The sequence below is a fragment of the Aptenodytes patagonicus genome, chromosome 2 (assembly GCF_965638725.1).
Source record: "Aptenodytes patagonicus chromosome 2, bAptPat1.pri.cur, whole genome shotgun sequence".
NCBI classification, from domain to species: domain Eukaryota; kingdom Metazoa; phylum Chordata; class Aves; order Sphenisciformes; family Spheniscidae; genus Aptenodytes; species Aptenodytes patagonicus.
The window spans coordinates 74,062,124-74,085,409 of NC_134950.1; the positions used below are offsets into that span (position 1 = coordinate 74,062,124).

General features: G+C 43.8%; 1 protein-coding gene across 3 annotated transcripts in view; it reads left to right on the forward strand.

Annotated features, from left to right (window-relative positions):
• Positions 1 to 4,082: 4,082 nt before the first annotated feature.
• The window catches only part of EPB41L4B (erythrocyte membrane protein band 4.1 like 4B), a 183,852-nt gene continuing 164,648 nt past the window's right edge, over positions 4,083 to 23,286 (forward strand). For 2 of the 3 annotated variants that reach the window (XM_076330227.1, XM_076330230.1), the window contains exon 1: positions 4,084 to 4,436. In XM_076330227.1, coding sequence (XP_076186342.1) covers positions 4,140 to 4,436 — 297 coding nt within the window. In that variant the 5' untranslated portion in view covers positions 4,084 to 4,139. Of the gene's footprint in view, positions 4,437 to 23,286 lie in introns of all 3 variants that reach the window. The other variant, XM_076330226.1, reaches the window with a different exon arrangement.

A 23,286-nucleotide genomic window follows, 5' to 3' on the forward strand; every position in this document is an offset into this window, starting at 1 on the left:
TATTATGAAGGAAAGCCCTGACTACCTACAATCGTGTGGTACCTTTTGCAGGAATACATCCACTGGCCCCAGCATCATGGCCATACAATTTGCATAATAACTTTCTGCCTATCCCAATTCATACTTCCATTATAATTGTATGAGAGATTCTTAGTATTTTTCGCTGCTGTTAAACAGCTGCTGCATTTCAGCATTGGTGAAATAGTTCTACATATAATTTTCCTTTTTTTTAATGAAAGTGCTTTGGGATCTCTCTAGCTGAAAGATGGCATAGAAATGCAAATTATGCTTAGCTGCGTAAGTCAGAATTACCTTCACATTTTATTCTTGATCTGTATCTGTATATAAAGCAATCCTGAAAAACAGTGACATTAGGCCTGCTCATATAACTGACATGCTTTTGGGGGAAATAAACAGATAGGACTGCCAACTGCTACGTGAATGTTGTAATCCAATGAATGTTCATGCTGAAAAGTATCTCCTTTAATGAATTTTTTTGACAAAACAATGTAATTTAATTTATAAGTTTAGAAACCAAAACCCAACAAATTCATTCCTGAAAGCCTGAGTGAATGTATGTCGTAACTCCTCAAGTTTCTTTTTTCCCCCTGGTTTTATTAACACAGACATTTGGGTTCACACCAATACTTGTTCTTTGAATCCTTTTATATCAGTTTCCTTTAGTAACGACTGTAAAAAACCATATCCCGGCAGAAGCTGGCAAAATATAAGCCTTTTTAAGTTACTCAGGAAAGATAATGTTTCTTCAAAACTGCAGAAAAAGGAACTCTAGCTGCACGCAAATTAAATTTAGATCACTCCTTTGCAGATAGTGAAAGCCTGGCAGGCCAGGAAAAATCCATAAATGTGATTGCAGTGGCAGAAAGTAAAACAAGAGAGAGGTCCCTGATGTCCAGGCAGCGCGTGCACACCTGTGCGGGAGAAATCTCTTCACGGGACTGTCAGTGGTTTGCTCCCCATCCCCATTAGGTGGCTGTCTCCATTACGAAGCTTTCAAAAAGCAATCAGACAAGATTTGAACAAAACCAAGACTCTGAATAAAAGGGCAAGAATAAAGTGCTTACCGCATTGCATCTTTTATTTAGTTATTTAGCCATGGCTAGCAACTCTGTCACCGATGGTTACAGATCCCCCATCTTGCTGCCACTACACAAATGTCAGTAAGGATTTTGATGAATACTCTCCCAGTAACATGCTGCCTAGCATTATGGCAAAACCACTGGTAAGGCTGGTTACCTGCGGGGATTGCTACCAGAACTGCCGTACGGGTTAGTGCAAATGGTTCACCTAGGTCACTACCTTTCCTGTGACAGGGATCAAATCATGACTCCCAGGGGAGACTGGAGAACTCCATGGGAGGCAGATGTTGCAGCGGAGGGCTATTTTGGTAAAGATTTAAAAGTAATGCCCTTAACTATAGCACAGCTGAGGACCAGAGAAGGATCTACAGCTTCTGCTCGCGCCTCTCATTGGAAAGCAAGCAAGTAGTAGGCACTCTGAGGAGGGACTGCAGGACAGAGGTACCAGCAAACCGAATCATTTTAGGGCTTGCCCACCTGAAAATGAAGAGAGGATGTAGATGGGTGGAATGTTAAAGTACAAACCAGAACGTGAATACTAGCTTAAATACCTCTCATCTTGCAATAATTGTATCACGACATCCTCAGTACCCACAGTCGCTCAAGGCTCTTGTTTCAGGGCTAAAGATAGCTCTGCTGGTATCATGAGTCAAAATAATGGTGGAATTGTTTTACTCCAAGAGAGGCTGGGTACTAAGGAACCAGCTTTATTTCCTCCCACCACCAGCTCCTTCCAGAAGATCCTTTACTATGAGCTTTATCTCATATTGCTCAAAATGAGATTTAATGGGATCTCGGCAACTCTGTGGTGGTTCTGTAAATACAGCGCTGCCTCTCTGGTGCGGCCACTGGCCTGTATCGTCTGTGCTGCTAATGCAAGTCAAGCAAGCCTAGGTTTACGTATTTCAAAATATCAGACTTCTGTTTTCATGCTAAATGTTGAAAGAGACAAAGGGCTGAAGTGTCACCGCTGAGTAAAGAAGCTTTTAGCACTGTGAAAGACTTGCTCTGTTTTCTGCCAGGCCAGGCCACTCCTGCGTGATGCCAGACCTCCCTTCCACCCCACGCTCACTTGCACCAGAACTGCTGTAGCTCCCTCATGAGACAACAGTATTTCTGCTGATTTTCCAACCCTTAAGATCAGTTGTGTTGCTTATGGCATGCAAACGAGCTTTATGGGACTGTGGTATCTTCACAGTGTTCAAAGCAGTGAAAGAACTCTAAGGTGTGCCGCACCATTCAGGATCTGAAACAAAATTCAAATTCTGTCCCTAATTAAAAAAAAAAAATTAGGAAAAAGAGCATCTACCATAAGTGTCTACTCTTGTTTGTGAACGTTAGCAGGCAGAGATTAGCACCTTTCCACTCTGTTTCTATAAAAGCTCTTTTACACAGCTATACAGCGCAGAAGGGCTACGGATGCATCCCTGCCAAAGATCATGCAGTTTAGTGACAGTCTTGGCTGATGAGACACTTCAAGACCTGATCCAGTGTGTTGAAGAAACACGGAAAAGGATGCAGAAGCAGCAGGCAGTCATCTAATACTATCAAGTCTCAATAAAAAATTACAAGCTGAGACATTTTGGCAAGCTTTCTGAATACCTAATAGGACAATGCTTGTGTAAACTGGCCTGGAAGCAAGGTTAAGGAAAATAAATCCACAGCAAAAAAAACTTCAGAAGCAGCAAATTATTTCAGTTCAAAGCCCCTTAGATCACATCTGACCATAGGGTGACAGAATTAGTCCCGCTGATTGTACCCACGAGACATGATTCACGTCCAGTATTTTACACATGGCAATTCAGCAGAAGTGCTCCCACCCGAGCCAGAATACATAAATATTTAACTTACTGGCAGAGTGACTGTGTGAGAGAGTATTTGTACCTATGGATTTGCCATGACACTTAAATAAACCCGTACTCCTTCCTCACTTACAGCTGCAGAAACGAAAGGGAGCAAAACCCCAGGAAGGTCTGGAGGATCTGCTCTTTCCCCGGGACCACGTTCTCATACCCGTTTCCTTAAACCACCAGACCACGGTGACGGCAAAGGCAAATGCGGGAGCATTTTCACCCACCGGGCAGACGTGTCTGTGCACAAGGGACGCAGGCGACGACGGGAAAGGCTGTGCGGTGCCCTCCTCCTCCCCCCCCCCCGCTTCGGCCTCCCCCAGCACAGGCGAGACGCGTCCCTCTGCCTGCGCCCGGGCTTCTTAGTTCTCCATCCCCCCTTGTCGTTTATTTCGCTGCCAACCTCCCCCATCCCCTCTCCCACCCGTCGGATGCGGCAGACCGGGGGGGGAACGCGGGGGGGGCGGGGGCAGAGCAGCGAGCCCGGCGCGAAGGACGGGCCGCCCCTGGCCCCCGTGTGCGCGGCCGGGCGGGGGGGCCCGGCGGGCCGCCCCCCCGGAGAGGAGCGAGGCGCCCGGAGGCCGCGGGCCCGGCGGCGGGCGGCGGGCCCGGCCGGGAGAGGCCCCGCGCCCCCGCAGGTGAGACCGGGAGCGCCCCCGCCCCGCCACTCCTCTCCCCTCCCCGGCCGGGAGGCGGTGGCGAGGGGCAGCCACCGCGCAGACGCCGCCCCAACGGCCGGCGCGATCGTCCCAACCGCCGCGGAGCCGGGGCAGTTGCTGGAGGAGCGGCGCGGCTGGGCGCTTCCGACCGCCGCGCTGCGGGGCCGCGGCCGGCGGCGAGGGGGGCTGAGGCGCGGGGAGCCGGCGGGCCGAGGACGAGCGCCCCGGCCGCGCCGCCACCGCCACCACAGGTGGCCTCCCGTCGCCCGCCTCAGCAGCTCCCCCTGCCCGCCGCAGGGGTTCCCCCACCTCAGCGGCGGCAGGAGGGGCCGCGGCGCGGCCCGCCCCGCCCCGCCGGTGGCGGGCGGCGCTGCAGAGGGCGGAGCGGGCGGCAGGGGCGGGCCGGCCGGCGCCCGGCGCGGGCTCGCTCCCGGCGGGCGGCGCTGCTGTGTTGCTCTGGGAGGCGTCGTGGGGCCGGGCGCGGATCTGCGGGCTCGGGGGTGTGAGCGGCCGGGCAGGGCGCCCCCAGGATGCTGCGGTTCCTGCGCAGGACCTTTGGCCGGCGGTCGATGCAGCGCTACGGGCGAGGAGCCGGGCGCGGAGCCGGGCGCGGTGGGCTCGGCGGCGAGGGGGACGAGCGGGACGGGGGGCTGCGGGGAGCCGCCGCCGCCGTCGGCTCGGGAGGCTTCCCCTCCTCGCCGCACCCCGGAGGGATCGTGCACAGCGCCGGAGCCCCCGTCCACATCCCGGCGGCCGGCGGCAGTAAGCCCGTGCTGCAGTGCCGTGTCCTCCTCCTGGACGGGACCGAAGTCAACGTGGAGCTGCCGGTGAGTAACGTGCGCTTGCCTCCCCTGCCTGCAAAACAGCGCTTGCATCTACCCTCTCCTGTCCTCCGCATCGTCCCCCCCTTCCTGGTGACAGGCACCTGCGAGTGCCCCCCCTCCCCCCCCGCCCCAGGCTGCACAACATGCGCCGTTCTCCGGGCAAGCCTCGCTAGTTTCTTCCTCCCCTCCACGGGCGTCCTCGCCGCCGTCGCCGCCTGCATGCACCTGCTGCCAGGTGCGCGGTGTGCCTCCCCGCCATGACCGCCGCTCCGCTCGCCCCCCGCTGCCCGCCCCCTTTCTACCGGCTGAAGCCGTCTGCGTCCCTCTTCCCTTTCCCCGGAGCGACAGTGGAGGCGGGCACCTGTTCTCCCCCCCCCCCCCCCGCAGCCAAAAAACAGCCCCCTGCAGCGATGCCTTCAGCGGCGCTTCTCCCAGGAGGGGTCGCCGCTGTGGTGCGGGGCGCTAACCTGTGTGTCTTCCGGGCCGCGGGGGGGGGGGGGGCTGCCCGCAGACCCCACCCGACGGCATCGCCGGCGTTGGGGGGGGGCACCACGGAGTGCCGGAGGGGATGGGGGGACGAGAGCTTCTGCGGGGGAGCGGTGCTTTTGGCCTCGCTGCCCTCCGGCTTGCAGCCGGCAGGCGCGGCCCCTGGCCCCGCAGGCAGCACCTGTGGCGCCGGCGGGGGGAGCGGGGCGAGGCCGGCCGTGAGGCGAGGCGGCGCTGCGTCCGCCGCGGCGGGGGGTCTGCGGGGGTGCCGCCCCTTTATTTCTTGTTTTCTAACGCCCCCGCCGCCGCTCTGCCGGCGGGAGACGAGCGGGGCGGGCTGAAGGGCCGCGGGGGCCTCGCTCGGGCGTGCGACCCGAAGCCGCGCGCAGCCGGCGTTGCTCTCCGCCTGGGGGATGCCTGAGGCGCTACCCCCGTCCCGGGCGAGCGCCCGCCCCGCGCAGGGAGGGACGCCCGGGTGCAGGGCCGCGGTCCCGGGTGACCCCCCGCGGGTCCGCCCGCTCTCCAGCCACGGGCCGCGAGGGACGGCCCGGCCGTTAGGGGCGGTTGGGCCGCCAGCGCCTGAGGCGGGGGCCCGGGGCTGCGGCTCGGCGGGTGCGTGGAGGGTGCCGGCGCTGAACTTTTCCCCCTCCTGCCGCTGAGCGGGAGGAATGAGGAAGGGACGGTGCCGGCCTGCGGAGCTGTGTGTGCGTGTTTGCCTGCTTGGTGAAGTTGGGCCGCGTTTTTAGGTGTTTCGGCATCCCCAGAGCCCGCTGCGTGTCCTTTTATCTCTCTTAAAGGAAGTTGCACGGTGTATATTACTAATTTACAGAGTTCGGGTTTTGCCAGACGTTGATTCCCACAGCTGCTAAATACTCGACAGCCGTTCTTATTTTGCTGACCCTTTTCCCTCCCTCTTGAAAACCAAGTTTCCCATTAAATAGTATGGAAGTTTATCATATTTGAAAAACATCTAATTTTCTTTCCATTTCAACCCAAATAATCACCAGCCATTAAGCTTGGTTTACAAAAGCAGGTGGGGGAACTTGCTAATAATGAGTGCAACAACCTGATAAATTGCACACTACTTCAATCTCCAACAGTGTGTAAGAGAGTGTTTTTTTCAGAGTACCTTTTGAATCTTGTTAGGTGCCTTTCATATTAATAATTGTCTGTATATATTGGCATCATTTCACTAAAATATGGAATTTGGCAACCCTGTGGTTTCTGCTTAAACTGAAGAGATGGAGTAAGACTCTTACAAGTGAATATAGAAGTATGTGAATAGAGCCACCTAGAGATACTTGCTGCAGAATTATCAGACCTTCCTTGCCTTACAGACTAGATCATGCATTTCCAGGTATTGGAAATGCTAATATACTTGCTCTCCTCATATCCCCTTCACAACTTGCTGCAGTCCTCCTAACATCTCAGCACAAATCTTTTCTAAAGAAGACTTGATGAATGTTACCAGCATGCTAAGGATTTACTTATAGAGGTCTATGTAGATAAGCTCAGTAAATATTTTCCTTAAGGTTATACTCCCTCTGATTTATCAGAGATCAGCTTTTGCTGTAGAGCCTGTTTAAGACAGTCTGTGGTTTTGAAGCATCAGAAAATGAGGTAATGGCGCTCCTCTTAGTCCTTGAGTATTGAAAGTATATGGAAGTATCTGCTTGGTCCAGTAAAGCAGCTGTGGAGCACTCTTGCTTGAAGCTGACCTGCAAACGAAGCCTAGACTGCCAGTGTTTTCAGAATGTGAGCTGCATGTGTGGTGGTTGTAGTTCATTTGTCCAAAGACAGGGTAAGAAGTTGGTATTTTTTTTCACTGAAATCCCTAGACTGGTGGAGGACTCCGGAGCATGTAATAGCTGTCAATGTTTTGAGGATTAAAAACTGTTTTGTTGAATTACATATCTGCTCCTCATGCTTTTTCCCTTTCTTTCACGGAAAGTGACACCCACACTGAGAGTTACAAAAACTGAAAGAGGCGTTGCACCATTTATAGAAGTTGATAAGTAAAGTTTCTCTGAGCTTTGCAGCTCTAGATTTTATGGGATTAGGGCCTGAAACAGAACATGCTTTAATACTCAGAAGCTGTGGTACAGGACCAGTTAAGCAGAACAAATTGAGTAGCATCTTTTCCATTTAAAAAAAAAAAGTGTATGGTGGTTTCTCTCCATTTCAGCTCAAACTTTATGGAAAGGGAGGGAGTGTGGGCTTCATCACCAGTGAGCAGCTTACCCATGAAGTCAAGTATGTAGATAATTGCAGAGGACTTTACTGTGCTGCTGATTGTGTTCACTTATTTCAGGAGATACTGGCATCTGTAAAATGTGCTCTTTTTACTACCTGCTAACAGTAAACCCCAGTTGTCTTTCCAGTGGAAAGAGGAACTTGTTGATATTAGGACATGATACTCTTCTAACTACAACTTTTTAGGCTGCTAAGACTTCACTTAGAAGTAACTGAAAGGTTTATCAGATTTTAAAGACTACAGGGCCTATTGTTTGTATGGAGGAATGACGGAAAAGACATGACTGAGGGAAAACTTCAGCTATACGTGTGGGGAAAAAAGTTTCAGGTTTTTTTTGTTGACTTATTGTTTTGGTTTTTTTTTTAATATTCAAGTAAAGCTAAAACCCTGAAACTTTTGTCCAGGTTAAATGTATCAGGTTCTGCCACAGTGTTTTCTCATATGTGGGGGCTGATGGTGGTGTTGGAAAAATAAATCCTACATCAGTAGGTTGATAACTATCTTTGGGGTTAACATGAGCATTTACGTGATAGTATCTGTATTAGGAACCGCACATCTGGTAAGCTCTGTCTACTCATGGTGGTAACAGAAGTAGAGATCTACCCTGATCTCCGAGTCCTTCCTTAGTTTGTTCTTCTCTAGGCTGTATAGCGATATTGTGACCAGAGTCACCTTTCTTGTTTATCTGCATTTCCACACCCACTTCCTTCTGGGGCATTTGCACTTTATTCTTTTTACTGCATGTCCTCTGCCCTCGGACTACCCCATCTGCTAGCCTGCCCTCCTATGGTGCTGTGTACTCTTTCACTTGTAGTTGTTCTCCAGCTTTCCTGAACTTGTTTCCTACCCAGCTGTCCCCATACAAATGTTAACGTAAAATTATTCTGAGCACTGTAGATACCCCTGGATAATGGTTTCTATACTCAGCTTCTCGCATGAAATTTCAAGGATTGGTTAATGATGCTGGCTTTTCTGTTCACTCTTAACGCAAGAATCGTGTACTTTGAAAGTATTCTTTCAAATAGAATAATGTACGGGATGGCTTTTTAAACCCACGAGCTCCTCGGGGCCCTATATTGAATGTGAGATGCTATTAAGGTTGGATCTGTTGTGTAGGAGTGAGTGGCAGTTGACCAGTTCTGTTGCTGTGGGGTGATTTCTCATGGGAAGGGGGAGCATAAATGGTGTCATTACTTCCTCTTGACCTGACACCATGTGTCTGCATGTCTGAAAGCTAGTTATAAGAATTGATGCAAGGAGAAAAATACTTACATTAGAAACCATCCTTTTCTCCCTCTCACATAGGTATCGGTGTGTTTCTTTCTACCACCGAGAACCTGTTTCCTATCTTTTGCGTTGCATCTTCACTTACATTGGAGGCTGTTACTTGTTTAGATTTTGTAACTCAGGTGTAGGTAGATGGGAGGCCACTTGCTCACTGCTGTCAAAACAATCTTGCCTCTTTTTCTGGAGGACTCATGACTTTAATGAAAGAAAAATGGTTATGGATGATGCCGTGTTCTTACATAAAGAATGCAGGGAAAGAGCATTGACATTTACGCAGCAGTGATGATGCCTGCTAGTTAATATCTAAACGGAACAGTCTATAGATGGCACTCGGATGAGGCCAAAAAGCCAAATTTTTGTTGACTGTAGGACATGGTTGCTGGCATTTCTAAAAACTGAGTCTCTGATTTTTAATTCAGTGCATCTTATGAAAGCTTAAAAGGACGATATGAAAGATGGCTATTCGGTGGGACTGTCCAGAGTAGCAGGAATTAACATCCCTTTTCTTAATGCCACTGAAAACAGTATTCTGTGATAAGTTGGGGGAGGGGAATGAACACATGTAGGGTGTCCTTGGGTTTGTTTAATCTAAGTGGGATAAAAAAGAGGTAACAAATGGTAAGTTTATTCTACTATGGAAATCCTTATCCTGCAAAGCAGATATAGGATACCTTACTTTTTCTGTGACATGAAGCCACAGCAGGCAACGCGTTGTCTGTCATAAATACTCCTTTCTAAAAATCTCCAAGCTCTGATAAATTTCTGTGCTGCTGTGATCATCATTACAAAGACCCGTGTGATGTATTAGAAAGTAGGTGATGTTTAATGATTAATGAACAAGTCAAACATAACTGTTCAAACCTATGAATTGTTTTCAGATGGATAGCTTTTGTATTATTTCTTTGCCTTCTTTTTGGTGTATCTGTTTTAATAATTGTTTTGGCTGCTATGGAAACACTTCAGGATAGGGATAGTAAATGTTCTTCAATACCCTTTTCTAACCTCTAATCTTCTATGTGTCGTATCCTTTTCTTGTTGGAGTAACACGAACATAACAAAATTTGCTGTATGGCCTCTATGCTTACATCGAATGTAAATGTTAAATTAACTCTTGAGTAGTCATCTCTATCTTATAATTATTGGTTAGTGTATTTGACTTGATAAAGTTATATATATCAGGAGAGAAGTACAACTCATTTTTTTTCTTTTACATCACACATGATTTCTTAATGACTTTTCAGGAATATTCACTCTAGAGAAATGCACTAATATGTGTGTAGACACTTAAATTCAAGTCATTCTCTGGAGTCTCCCACCCAAATAGATATATTACATCAGATGGAGAACAGGTTTTTTTATTAATTCTTTAAAGCTTTTGTCACAAAATTGATAATATGCCTTCTTTATGCAGAAGTTACTTTTCAACAACATAAAATTAGAGTACTTGCTGGAAAACGTTAAAAGCATATTTGCAAGCACTGGAAAGGCCTCATGTTCATGAACTCCTGTGGGCAGCAGCACCTGTAATCCCCTTCATAAACTGATCAAGCTCCACTTTTAGAAGGGGTTGGGTATTTTGCTTCTGCAGCTCATGTTGAAATGCCTTTTCAGTACCTTACAGCTCTGATCAAGCTGTAGCTAGAACTTACTGTGTGGTCTTTTGGCAGTAGCCTTTAATTATGTTATGCGTGTACCGTATACTTTGATGCATTGCTGTGTATACTGAAGGTGTGTGAAAAGCATTCATAGTAGAATTGCATACAGAATCAGGGGCATACGCAGCCCCAGAGAAATAGGGATGAGATGGGGTATGCACATGTGACTGCAGCTGTACTTCAGGTTAGGTTCTTGAGAGAGAAGAGGGAATTTTAGGCACTTGACATGCTCACCAAACATCCCCAATAAATCTACAGCAGATAAGACATTTCAACAGTGAGACAATGAACAGTGTTTCGTTTTGGCAGATGTTAGATAAATTCTGCTTGCGAGTTCCATTAGTTATTTATGGAAGCCAATACCATTTTTCAGTGCAATACAGATAGACAGGATGACAGGATCACTGCTGCAAAGAGTTGACAAGCAGTGAGGGGGAGAAAGCCAATGATGAGAGTAGTATACTGCAAAGACAAAAGTATGAGCACCTGGTACTAATTCTCTGATGGAGAGCTTATGTGTTTGAAGAGATGGGGAGAAGATAAGGTTGTTGTTGGCATTCTTTCGGAAGCCTGTTTACAATGGACTAGAACACAGCTATGCTTAGGAAAGTAACCATGTAAAATGTCAATGTGGCTGGGCCTCTTGTTTGTCAGCACAAAAATGCATTTCAGTAGCAGCAGTTTGCACTGGACTTAACTACGCGATCATGAACACTGGAGAAACTCTGAAGACCACCATGGATTTGAATGGAGATGGTCAATAAAAAGGAAACTTTCAGAACACTTAGAAAACGTGTCTATCTGTATACATCTAATACACAAAACAGTGTACATCTAATATGTTTGGGTTTTTCTTCCCAGTGGTTGTGTTCCAGACTAGATTGCTGGGTAGCAAACCTGTAGCTTCAGGCTCTTAGTTGTGGACCTGAGGAGGAAAAAGAATGTCTGGGCATGTAAAAAGTTCTTACGAGGGAGGAAATAAGAATAAGGAGACTTTGGAAGTGCAGCCCATATAGAAGAGCAAGCAGAGGACGTTTTGTTTGGATTACAGAAGGTAGTACAGGAAGAAACAGGCTGAAATGTTGAAGAAACTAGAAATGGTATATAAAGTATGGGATGTCCTGTCTATCCAGTTCTTTTCTGAAACAGAGGGGACAGATATCTCTACTCCTGCTTCTCTGTGCATGCTTTTCTTCCTCATGTGCTTCCTTGTGCTCCTACTTGTAGCCCCTCTGTAAATCTCTCTTCCTGTAACTTTCTCTGAGAGGCTGGCTTCATTTAGTGTCTCTGCTTCTCCAAGCATAGGTCCATTTTCCTATTTGGGGTTTCTGTCTTTAAATTCCCAGCCATTTTCACTCACCCTTCTCCTTTGCAGTCTCCTCCCTGAGCAATTCTCTATACTTTTTCTGTGTGGATATCATCTGTATTACTAGATATCTACTGAATTTTCTTTTTAGTAAGATCTCTTCTGGGAGGCGCTTTAAAGAGCACTAGAGGTCTGCTTCCTTCTGGTTTGGACCTCGAGCATAGCTGTCTGTCCCATTCACTCCTACTGGTTTAGATCATTTCTGTGGTTCTCTGCAGTTGTCAGAAATTTGAAACTCTTCTAAACTGTTCCTTCCCCACGAAAATGCAACTTCCCAGCTGTGGCCAGGGGTCCGAACTGCAGAAGGTCTGTGGCTCGCTCAGCAGCTCACTCAGCCAGCTTGACTGACAAAGTGCCCTGTCTGTCAGAGCACAAATGGTGCAGGTGACCACTTGTCCTGAGCATTCCCAGTTGCAGAGCAGACATTAGGGGAACATTGGTGGCGATTGGTGAAATAGTTAATTCAAAGGTTAAACCTCCTCACTTTAAAAATGCATGGTTTCATATAAACTACAAAAAAGGACCTGAAAACTCAAGTGGTGCGGGAAGGAGGTTGAGAGAAGAAGGGAGAAAACATATGTTGTTGAATTTGTAGACCCTTTGCAAAATAAAATATAAGGAGAAGTACAAATAATTTCTTTCATTTTTTGCTAGAACGATGAAGTCAACAGCTGTTAACTGTACATACAGTGTTGCTGGGTTGGTATTTTAAATTACTTGAGAAACACATGGGGTTTTTTAGTATTTGTTTTCCAATGCAGACTATGGTAAATGTTCTTTTTTTCCTTTCCACATTAGAAATAAAAGGGTTGGAGGGTAATGATGTGTTTAGAGTGACCATCTGCTTTTCATTTGACTTGCTATTTCCATTTATTTCTATGCATCATTTTAAATATGTCCTGGACCATTAGCTATATTGTGATGAGATTATTTTGAAATATTTTTGAAGTTCCAGATTCAGACTCCAGCTATGAAGCATGAAAAATATTAAAAGTTAACATATATTGGCTGTTTATGTTTTTGATCTGTACAGATTCAGATTATTTCCCTTCCTTGTTGTTATGGAACCACAGATAGTTTATCCAAACAAATACCAAATGTCATCTTTTTTGGGTTTTGGTTTTTGGTTTTTTTTGTATACTGACAAACACATTGAATTGAGATGTTGCTGTATTTCATTATTTTAATACATGTGGTGCAGTTTATATGACAAATACAGACTGGAAATCCTAACAGAGGATCCGATTTAATGTTTGTGAAATACAACAAATAACGCAACACGTATATGTGCAGACTGTAGGTCCTTTCTTTTGAAGAACCTGAACTCATGAACATACCAGTATCAAATATACAGTTAGAAAAGCATAGTGTTATAACTTGTGACCTGTAATTAAATTATTGTAGACCGCAACATTATTTCAAAGGATAACTTATCCAAGGATGAATTCTTTTGTGGCTGTTTGAAAATAATGCTTTTCACAGTAGTTCTTCATAGTACTAGTAATTGATTGCATGTGTTATTTTCATTGGTGTTTTTTATATATATATAATAAATGTAGACTTGAGAGGAATTTTGTAGCTTAGCAGTCTTAGCTGGGAAAACACCTGTTTCTTTTTCTGCCTAAATTGAGACTAAACAAGTAAACCACTTCCTATTTTTAAGTTTAAAGTTTCTTACTGTGTACATTTCACCATGTGAGGTCTTGTAGGTTATTTATTAGATGATAAGCAATTTCAGCTGGCTGTGTTGAGCTTTAGCATTATCCTAGGCTGTGAACAAATTCTCATTTTAATATTGATGGATAAAATAAACATGCTAACTGCATCACACCTTTTTTGTTGGTGCTAAGTCTGAACAAAATTACTTACTGTCCAAATGTTACCTGCTTTAATTGTGCAAGTGAATGTTTCCACATTTTCTGAGAAAAGGAGCAGTTCTATTAAGGTTTTCCTTCTTCTCCCTTGTTCCCATTCAGAATTGGTCAAGGCTGTTTTCTGTCATTTATTTAAATCTCTTTCGTACCTTGTTAGTAGTTCCTAGAGCTGTGATATAGTATGATTTTAAATTGAGGGCTTGCCTTTATGTAAAAAGACCAAACCCAAGAACTTCCATTTTTATAAGCAGATCTGAAAACGCCAGTACTCTGTAGAATTGTTGTGTTGCAACAAAGATCAGTATTCAGTAGAGATGCAAATCCTCAGTATGTAGGTTTTGTATTCAGGCTACTTACTGAGTAGAAATTCTTCCTGAATAATGAACCTTCCATGAGTGCTTAGCTTTGAGAGATGATGAATGATGAGTCTGTTATCTCTTTGAATTAAGCAAATAAGTGAAGAGTGGTGGTATTCTTCAAAATAGGTTGTATCACTAGGATAGGCAGCACCCTGGAAGTGTAAAGTCCAGTGGGCAGTATCCACTTACCTTCTCTCTTGTGATCTTTGGATGCCGATGTGTATCTACATGAATTCAGATGTCCTGCTGTAGCTCTGTGGAGGGAAGAGCTGATTTAATAGAGCAACACTATAACTTGTTTGTTGTGCAAAAGACTTCATTTTTTTTTTTTTTTTTCCCCCTCCCTCTTCCTGCTATTTCATGTATTGGGCTTGATTTAGTTTTTTTTCTTTTTATTTCCCTGCTGTTCAGCAACGAAGAGAGGGTGGCAGGATGTTTTCTTATTTGTTACCGAGTTCCCCTTTCTCCGAGGAGGAGTGTTCCCAGCCCTGACTGGGAAACAGCCCTGCTCCGTGACTGCTCCTGAGCCCACAAGTCTCATCTGCCAAGGCCATGTTGTGAGCTGCAGCTTGGAACACCTAGCTGCAGGGTGGCTCTATGTGTGCCCAGTGTCTGCCTTGCACAATTAATTCTGTGCGCAGCTCTCAGCAGCGCGTTGGAGTTCTGTTCTTGACTTCCAGTTCATTAGAAGATGTTAATTTTGATGGGTTTTCTTTTTAATGGGGGGACCTGCTCACTAAGACAGCAGAGATCACTGATTCCTTTTACAGAGGCCAGTAAAGCCATTAAACATTGACTGTAGTGCTTCTCCTTTTCATTAATTCAGGCTGATTGCTTAAGCTATCATCTGGCTGTAGGTTTGTTTTGTCTCCCTTCCCTCCTCTCCTCGCATACAATATTCCACAGTTGGCTTTTCTCTGTTGGATGAACCATTGCAAAACTTGTAAAATAGGGAATCAAACCCTTGTTCTTAGGTGTGAAACTGGGGGAGCCTTTGGGACATCAAAACATTTGCCATGGTACTCGAATTTTGTTGTGAACAGTAGGCACTTAGAGGGGACTTTTTTCTTATTTGATGGATTCTGGTAGTTCATGAATGGTACTTGATATATTTTTGGGGGATCAATATATGAGGAAATAATCTGCACAACAAATATTTTTATAGTATTCTTAAATTTAGAATTGGAAAAAAGTTGGGGTTACTTATTGCCGTCACTTCTTTTTCCTCTTGAATCCTCTGAGCTATCTCCTCTTTCATTGGTATTGCTTACAATTGCTTTTTTTCTGTGTAGCCTGTTGATGCACGATTTGCATTATAAATTTATTCTCTAGTAAAACCTTTCTGGTGTGTCATTTCTGGCTTTGAAAAGTAAAAATGTTGACAAAATATGGGGAAAATGAGGAAAGAGTTTGAGCAGTTGTCTGTATATTAGCAAAAATAGACTGAAGTTGATTACTGCATTTCTGGGAGGGGAGCAGGAATAGAAAAATTCAGTGCTGTGAAACAAAACCAGGTGGTTTTCGTTTGCTGCTACTGAAATTGACTAGCAGATATTTTCATTTTACAGTTTGTGTGCTTGGATTTTGATGTGTTTTCGCATTAAACACCCAGCATATTTTGGTTTATAATCTGATTATAAAGTGTATTTTAAAAAATAGTTCAGCTGTTTCAGCAAAGGTTTTGCTTTAAGAATGTGGTTACAGCCAGGAAAGGAGACCTTAATTTCTCCCTCCGCATGCCATGGTATTAGAAACTGATAGAAGAATTTAGTCTTATTTTAGCAGAGAGAACAGATCATCTGATAACACTTCCAGCATGATCATAATCTGAGAAATTGTCAGATGAATCAAGAAGATGTGGTCTTTCATAAATAGAAAATATTGTTAATCAAAAGTTTGTTTCAGAAAGCAGATTTTTCCCTGTTACAACTGTCAGTTTCTCAGCATTTGTGTAAGGCCAGGAGAGGAGAACTTTCCCAGCTGTTCCAGTAAGCTGAGTGCTGGAAGCTTTCTGGTAAGAGGAAACAGTTTGAAGAACCTCTGTGGCTTCACTGTGACTTTCAGTAGCTGTTGAAAGTAGGCAAGCTGAAGTGCAAGTGCTATCTTGAAGGATAGCCCTCAAAATGAACTTTGTTTCTTTTGCTTTCAGGAGTTCCAAGGTGTCTTTCTGTTTACTGAAATCAAAAGGTACTTCTTAATTAAAGGCAGACAAAGCTTTTAAGTAATACCAAAAATCTTCAGCAAGGTGTTCAGAAAAGTCTTTTTTTGCAAGCTACGGGGCAAATGAATGGTTAGGTTGCAAGGAAGATAGGGCAGTATTTAAAGAGCACGAATTCCTCTTTATTGCATATGCACTAACCTCATTAACAGGATAAGGCTGTCAAGACTAGGGCAGCATTAAATGACTTGTGGGAGCTACCAAATATAGATCCCCGTGAAAAGTCCCAGGCCTGGGGAGCTCTCCCTATAGAGAGCAGCTCTCCGAACAGTGCTGCCTGCTTTCCTGCAGGAGTTTTGGGTCAGACTCCAAGTCCCGGTACGTATCTGGGAAGAAAGCTTTTCTCCCGCTCTTCCTTTTGTGAGTCTTAGAAAACTGCAAACTTTTTGTACTAGTTTGTAAAATGGTGCAATAGTGTGTCTGCATTGCAGAGCTGATACAGGTGAGATGGAGAACGAAGTTCTTCTTTTGTTTCTGTGGTCTTGTACATAAAGTGAAAGCACTCATTGGAAACAGAGCCAGATAGTTGACTGATCCTGTGCAATCCAACAGCAGTTTGTGGTGCTGAAAAGATGTCCCTGAAGGCAAAATATGAATTCAGTGCAGTTCCAGAGGGACAAGATGTGACCACTTTGTCTACTTCCAAGACTGTCACTGGCTTGCCTTGAGAAGTATGTTCTGTGAAATTCCAAACTTGGGTAACCTCTGCCTCTGCACAGATGGTAGTGGAAGCTCTTTGAGAGACGAACCAGGGAGTGGGAGACTGGGTGCAGGGCTGATGAGGAAATGTGTGCTCTGGAGTATACTTCTGTTTCTATCCTATACGTGGACATAACCTGCAGTGCTAATAAACTTGAGTGATTTTATCGCTAAAGGATAGGTTGTAAATGCAGAAACAGGCGCCATAGTGCTAGGAGGCAAGAGTGCAGCTTTGGTTTCAGAGCTAAATGAATTTATGATATTATTCAAAGCGACTTTTGTATCTCAAAAGCCCTTGTGAGGCTGCTGTTTCCTGGTGGCAGTAAGGAATGGAACTGATGTTTGAGGTAGCTAGGATTTATGACACACATTTTCTTTTTGTACTTTTGTGCTTGAGTAGGGAGGGAGGGAGACAGTTTTCTTGTGGCCTGACTAAATGAATACAAATTTACACACACTAACAGGACTTCTTGTTTTTACAAGCAATTATTTTTTCAAAGGGAATTGTTAGAATGAAGGATTTGCAGAAAATCACTAGTATGATTATTGTTACCTGTTTGTATCTTCTCCCCGCCCCCCTCTCTCTGAAGCCCTGGCAGTTTCATTGCCACTTCCAGTAGAGCTACCGCATTTGCTAACTAAGAAAATTTACTTTGGGTAAGTGGCTAGCAGAGGTTCCAGCTGTCTCTGTTCCCATTTGATCCTCCTTTTAACATCTTTTGTTAAGGCTGTTATGATGATGATAAATGGAAGTCAACTGACTGTTCTCCCTAGATATCATTTGCACTGTCACTCTCTAAACTGTACTGGAGTCATATGGATGGCTTGTAAATGAAAAGGTTCTGAACTGTAGATTTGTTTCAGGTCAGAAAGGATCATTATGAACTCTTAATCTGTTCTCCTTCCCTGATCAGTCTCTAGAACTTGTTCCAAGAATGTGTCTCAAGTCTGTCGCTTTTTAGCATCAGCTCTCTCCTTGGATCTCATTAGTTTGTCTGCCTTTAAGAGTCTTTAATGAGAAGCAGTTACTTATTCAGGTTGTACGTGGACTCTTCAGAGTAATAACAGGTCTTTTATTGTATCTGATATTTTTATGGTCCCTATTATCCCCTGTCTTGGTACCTGAGCAGGCACGCGATGAAAAGTCCTAGGACTATGGGGAAAAATATTCTCCACGTGAAGGTATGTGAAATTCACATGCAAGCCACCTCTTAGTCTTATATTTGATTGTCTAAATAGATAGAAACAAAATTTATTTCCAGATGCTTTTCAGACTCAAAATTATTCTTTGTAGCTTTTTTTCCTGACTTTGTACATAATGTGCAGACATTTGAGCTGGGCACAGCAATGTTGTTATAATGGTTTGCTGAATGTTATATGAAATGGCATTGCTCCTTACTTAATGTTCCCTTGTTATGCATTTAAGGCTCATGTTTACTTTCTTGGCTGTAGCTTTAGACTGAGAGCTCATGGTCTGCTGAAATCCAGGGCACTATCTTTGACCTGGTGAGTGTGAGTGAAACTTTTGTTCCTGTGTGTGTGACCTGCTACAGTGTGTTGATGCAATTCTGCATCCCCAAGAGATGCAAATCAGTGTGTACAACCAACAAGACCCATCATTTCTTGCTACTGTGCCAGTTTTGTAAAGTTAACATGAGTGATTTTATTAGTTCTCTCCAAGGGAAAACTATCCGGTGGTTGACTGTGAGCAGAACACTTCAGGATTGCACCGACAATGCTGCTGGCTGGCTGCTCTTCTCCTTTTCCTTCCTGATTAATTTTTTTTTTTTTAAATCTTTCTATCATGGACTACACACATCTATTTTAGGAATGCTTATGCTTGCTTTTGTCAGACTGTCTCATAGGCTGTGTTTTGAGAGTACAGGTGTTTCATGGTCAATACGAGTTCAAAGAGTTCTTGGCTTCTCGTTCCCATCCTGGTGCTGCAGGCAGATACCTGCCCTTTCAGCTGTGCTGAAAGCCAGGTCAGGGATCAGATCCAGGGATGTTTCACTCTAAAAAATGCTTTTGCAGCATTGAATGTCAGAAATTTGTTAAAGGTATGGCATAAGTAAGGGGCCAAGCAGTAGGGAAAAACTTGACAAAGGGCACAGGAGCTCTTTAAGGCAGAAGTGCTGTAAAAGCCCCAGTGTTGTTGAGTTGGGCCTTGAGGGTATAAATAATCACTTTAGGAATGGTTTGATTCATGCACTTAGTGCTCTCATAGCTCGATCATGTGACTGCTCCTCATCTGCCCCACTAAAGTCAGCCAGATTAGTATGAACTGGACAAGAAATGCTTAGTTGCTGCAGCAGTGTGGTTCAGTGATAAAAACCGTGGCAAGTAGCTCAAGCTAGATCTGCAAGAGCTCATCTGTGCCAAAGTTGGATATCTTGCAGAAACATATTCTAAGGTTCCTTATTGCCGCTATCAAATAAATGTGTAGTCTTACGGAGGAAGAAGTTAGACTTGTTTTATGAGACTTAATTTTCTTGAAACCATGATGAGTGGTATAAATTATGCTGCTGCTGTTTAATTTATTGCTGACTGGACCCAGATGTCTCTAGTTCTTATTTTCAGAATCTAATAGGGAGACAGAATTGATAAGAATAACAAAGCTGATACTGAAATTAGAAAGATTCTAGGAATTTTAGCGAAGGTCACCTAGGTTCCATCTGTGGAGTTTCAAATAGAACCAGGGCCAAAAAGATGATCTGATGGTCATTCCTTGATGCAGATATCCTGTGATGGAGTACTTCTACACTCCTTATGCCTTTGAGACTGGCTTCAGGTGAGGTGAAAAATGACTATGCTGCTGAGGGGAAAATAAAGTTCCATTGAGCAGGGCCTGGATTCTTAACCTGTCAGGGATCCATAAAATTCAAGTGGTCTCAGTTTAACCTTTATTTGTAGATATTCCAGAAACGAGTCTTGCTGCTAGTACAAATTCAGTAATTCTTGATTGTGAGTAAAATGAAAAGATAAGAAATTAGAATTGAAATTTCTAATTCCTCAATTATTTTTAGTTTAGTCTCTCACTTGGAGACTAAACTGTGGATGAATTTGATTTCATGTTGTGCTTTCCATATTAATCTTACAAGGTTTAATGATTAAATTATCACATTTATGGAAAGAAACTTTGTTTAAGAACATGGTCTAAACCAACACTTTTTAGGAAGCAGGTGGAAGATTATTTATATCTTGAAAGCACAAATGGACAGTTCTGAATCATGCTGAAAAAATTCCAGTGGAAAATACGCTTTTAGCTCCAAATCCACAAGTTACATTAGAAAGACAAGTTTCAACTAGAATGACAACTATTTTAAACATTTGAATAAACATACTTTTTTTTTTTTTAGGAGAAAACCAGGGAAACAAAGTTTTGCTTCAGGATTTTCTTTCTTATGACTAACTAGTTGTTGTGTTCTTCTGATGGCTTGTGAAATAAATCCAATTTTCAAAGTGCTTGAGAAAACAGAGTACATGCACAGTCAGGGGCATTGTGCAGCAACTGCAGGGTGAGGGAGATCAACTTGAGTTCCTGGTGTGGGAAGCTAAAGGGTGAATGCATGCTGACCAGAGAGCTGAGAGGTGCTGGTTTTTAGTGTTCGTGGGTGAAGGTTTCCAGTTTAAGATTTGATTAATTTTTTAATTTTAATTTATTTATTTATTTTAAACCATAGGCATTTGCTGCTCCTCTTTGGATGCTCCCAAAGCATGTGTTACTGTCTGGGTAGTAAGGTGACAATGTCTGTAATCCCCTTCTGGACAGAAAGACTTGAGGCTTTGATAAGCTGCTGCAAAAAGATTACTGGAGATTGCTCAAGAGGTTACTGCCTGCAGCTGTCTTGCTCTGTGACTAAACTGGCAGAAGAATGTGTGTGCGCCTGTATCTTAGCCTGTCTGTTGAATAACCAGACGTGAGTTTAAACCATGAGATACTGCACTGCAGCGACTGAGATAAAAGTATGTGTTTTGTGTTGCGGAGGAAATGGTGATCTCTAGCAGAGTCATGGGAGCACGTGCTATGCAGAGACCACTGATCTGTTCAGCAGCTGCAGCAAGATTGCCAATTTGGGCCTCCATCTGGATAAGGAAGAGTCTACTCTTCTAGCATGCTTCACCAGCAAAGAGTCGCCAAATCCTTTGCTCTTGTGTTACCATGAACTTGCTGTTTTAGATTAGCAGTTCTATGCCTGTAGTGTGACAGATGTCATGGGAGTTGAGCTCTGTTGTGGCTCTCTGAGGAGCTGGGAGCAGCGGTTACTTGCCCTGTCAGGCTTCTTGGTATGGCTCTGGACTGCTCTTTCTGCATCCACAGTATTCCTCTGTAGGGATTTTTGTCTGGGAAGTCCCCTGAAACTACTACAAATGTACTTCAGGAGCAAATTTTGAGTTTTATACTGGACAAAATGGGATCTGAAGCACTGTCTGCAAGAGAAATGGGCTCTTCATTGGACTGATAAACTACAAAAACATAAGACATAGTCTGTAGATTCAAAGCCTCTTGACTAGCATGCAATTGAGGAAATCGGTTTAGCTGTAGTGCCTTTTTATCTGGACTTTGTTCTAGAAGCAGAATTTCACCTTACACAAATACTGGAAGTTAACAAAGGTATTGCAGTGTTACAGTGCAAAGTTCCTTTTGCTTTGACGTTCTTTATTGGATTGAAGTGACTGTCTTGTGATAACCTTGGAGGGTGGAAAAGATGAGCTTTCCTTGTGGAACACCCAATAAGCCTAAATTAAAAACTTACAGCTTTTTACGTGAAGCTGGCCATGAAGAATTTGGTTAACAGTAGCGCTAAAGCACAGACAAAGCTGATAGTTTACTAAAATATGATTCTGTCTGTACTACGACTAATCTAGACAGGTTGTAGGTATTCTAAGTATGTATTAGTGACTTGTTACACACTTGTAATCACAGAAAACCAAACATTTGTCACGAGCTTTTCAAATTGGTGGATAAAATTTGGTTTGATATTCCCTCAGCCCAAGTGCTTTAGGTTAACAGGATGGAGGGGTGGGGTTGGGGAGGCAATTCCAAATTAATGAAGTTAAGCCCTCTGATTGCTTTGAGACTTTTTTTAAATGTTTCTGCTGATTCTGAGAGGGGGAGGAAACAAAGTCCTCATCTGAATTTATGTAAGTTTATGACTTGTCTAAACACACAAATTACTAGTTCATTCTGTCAGTGTAAAATAAATCAAAATAGGTAAAGTTTAAATGCAATACTTGTATCTTGTGCATCATCTAAAATGCTTTAATATACTTTATTTACAACTTTACCAGTCTCCATGAAGTAGGTGTGTGCTTGTAAATTGGCAGACTTCTATCAAATTGGTTTCACTCTAACTGCTGGGTTCAGAGTGTGCAGTTCAGGTAAACTAGTAGCATGAGGGCTGTCTGCAGTTGTCATAGAGACAACAAATCAGTCCACTGTGCTATTTGTGTGTTTATAACTTTGTTTATACATGTGTGTCTATGTATGTAAGCTTGTATATGGTTTGTAATAACCATGCGTTTAAGGGTAGGGAGCTGACTTAACTAAATCTCAATGTACTTTTTGGTAGAGCCGCATTGGCCCTAAGGGTTGCTAAAACCATGTAGCTAAGCTCCTTACTTTCCCCTAGAAAGAAAAGGAAAGCTTTCTCTCGTTATTGCTGACGCTGCTTTTAAGCTTCTGCATTTAAATATGAAACTCTATTGCCTTTAGTTGGCTGTGCTAGGCTCCAAGTGTAAAAGCTGTATAGTACTTACTGCACTGGGTAACTAGCTACAGAGTAGAAAACAGTAAAGCTAGTGTTGCTTCCAGTATTTTAATTTACCATCTTTACATGCTTTTTCAAGGATAGTCTTGGTCTGAAAAGTGCCATCCCTGTAGTGCTGTGGAGTTGAATGTTGTTAATTGAATCTTATGTTAAGGAATCTGAGGAGAGGAAGAACAACCTCTTCTTTTCCTTTCTTCTATTCCTCCTCTCCTTCTGTCTCTAAGCTGATCATCCTTCAAATTCAACCCGATAACTCATTCAAATGAGACCTTTTCCTTTTTTTTTTTTGATACTTTTAGCATGAAGTTGTCACAGTGAATTATAATGAAGATTTCAGCTATCATCTGAGTTTGCTATCAGCATGACATGTAACCTGAATTGTTAGTGGCTTGATTGAACAGAACTTAAAGAATATGCTCAAAAGAAGGTGTTTGGATCGTGTCCTTTCTCAAAGATACCATTTAAATAGAGCTGCTTTTCAGGCTGGTCCACCATTTTTTAGGGTTTTTTCCTCATTGGTAAGGATGGGGAAGGGATATCACCACTTTTTGTTTTTCTTAGTGTCATCACTAGTTCGTTCTTTTTCTGCATGTTCCTGAGCAGTATTTAAGACATCGATGTTCCACTCTTTTGATATGTAAACCTCTAAGAATCTGCCAAGTGATCACTGCAGCCTTCTCCAAATTTCATGCTGCTGACACAGGAGACAGCTATTTTACTGTGATGATCCTTTCCCATCAGATTCAATTGCGTTGGAGCTCATAGCATATTGTTTTCCAGCCTAGTGGACAGAACGTACACTTGCATAAGTACTGTGGGGGATGAGTCAGTCAAACGGTAGTTAGTTACCTTCTCCCATCTCCAGAAGCACACTCTTTTCTCTT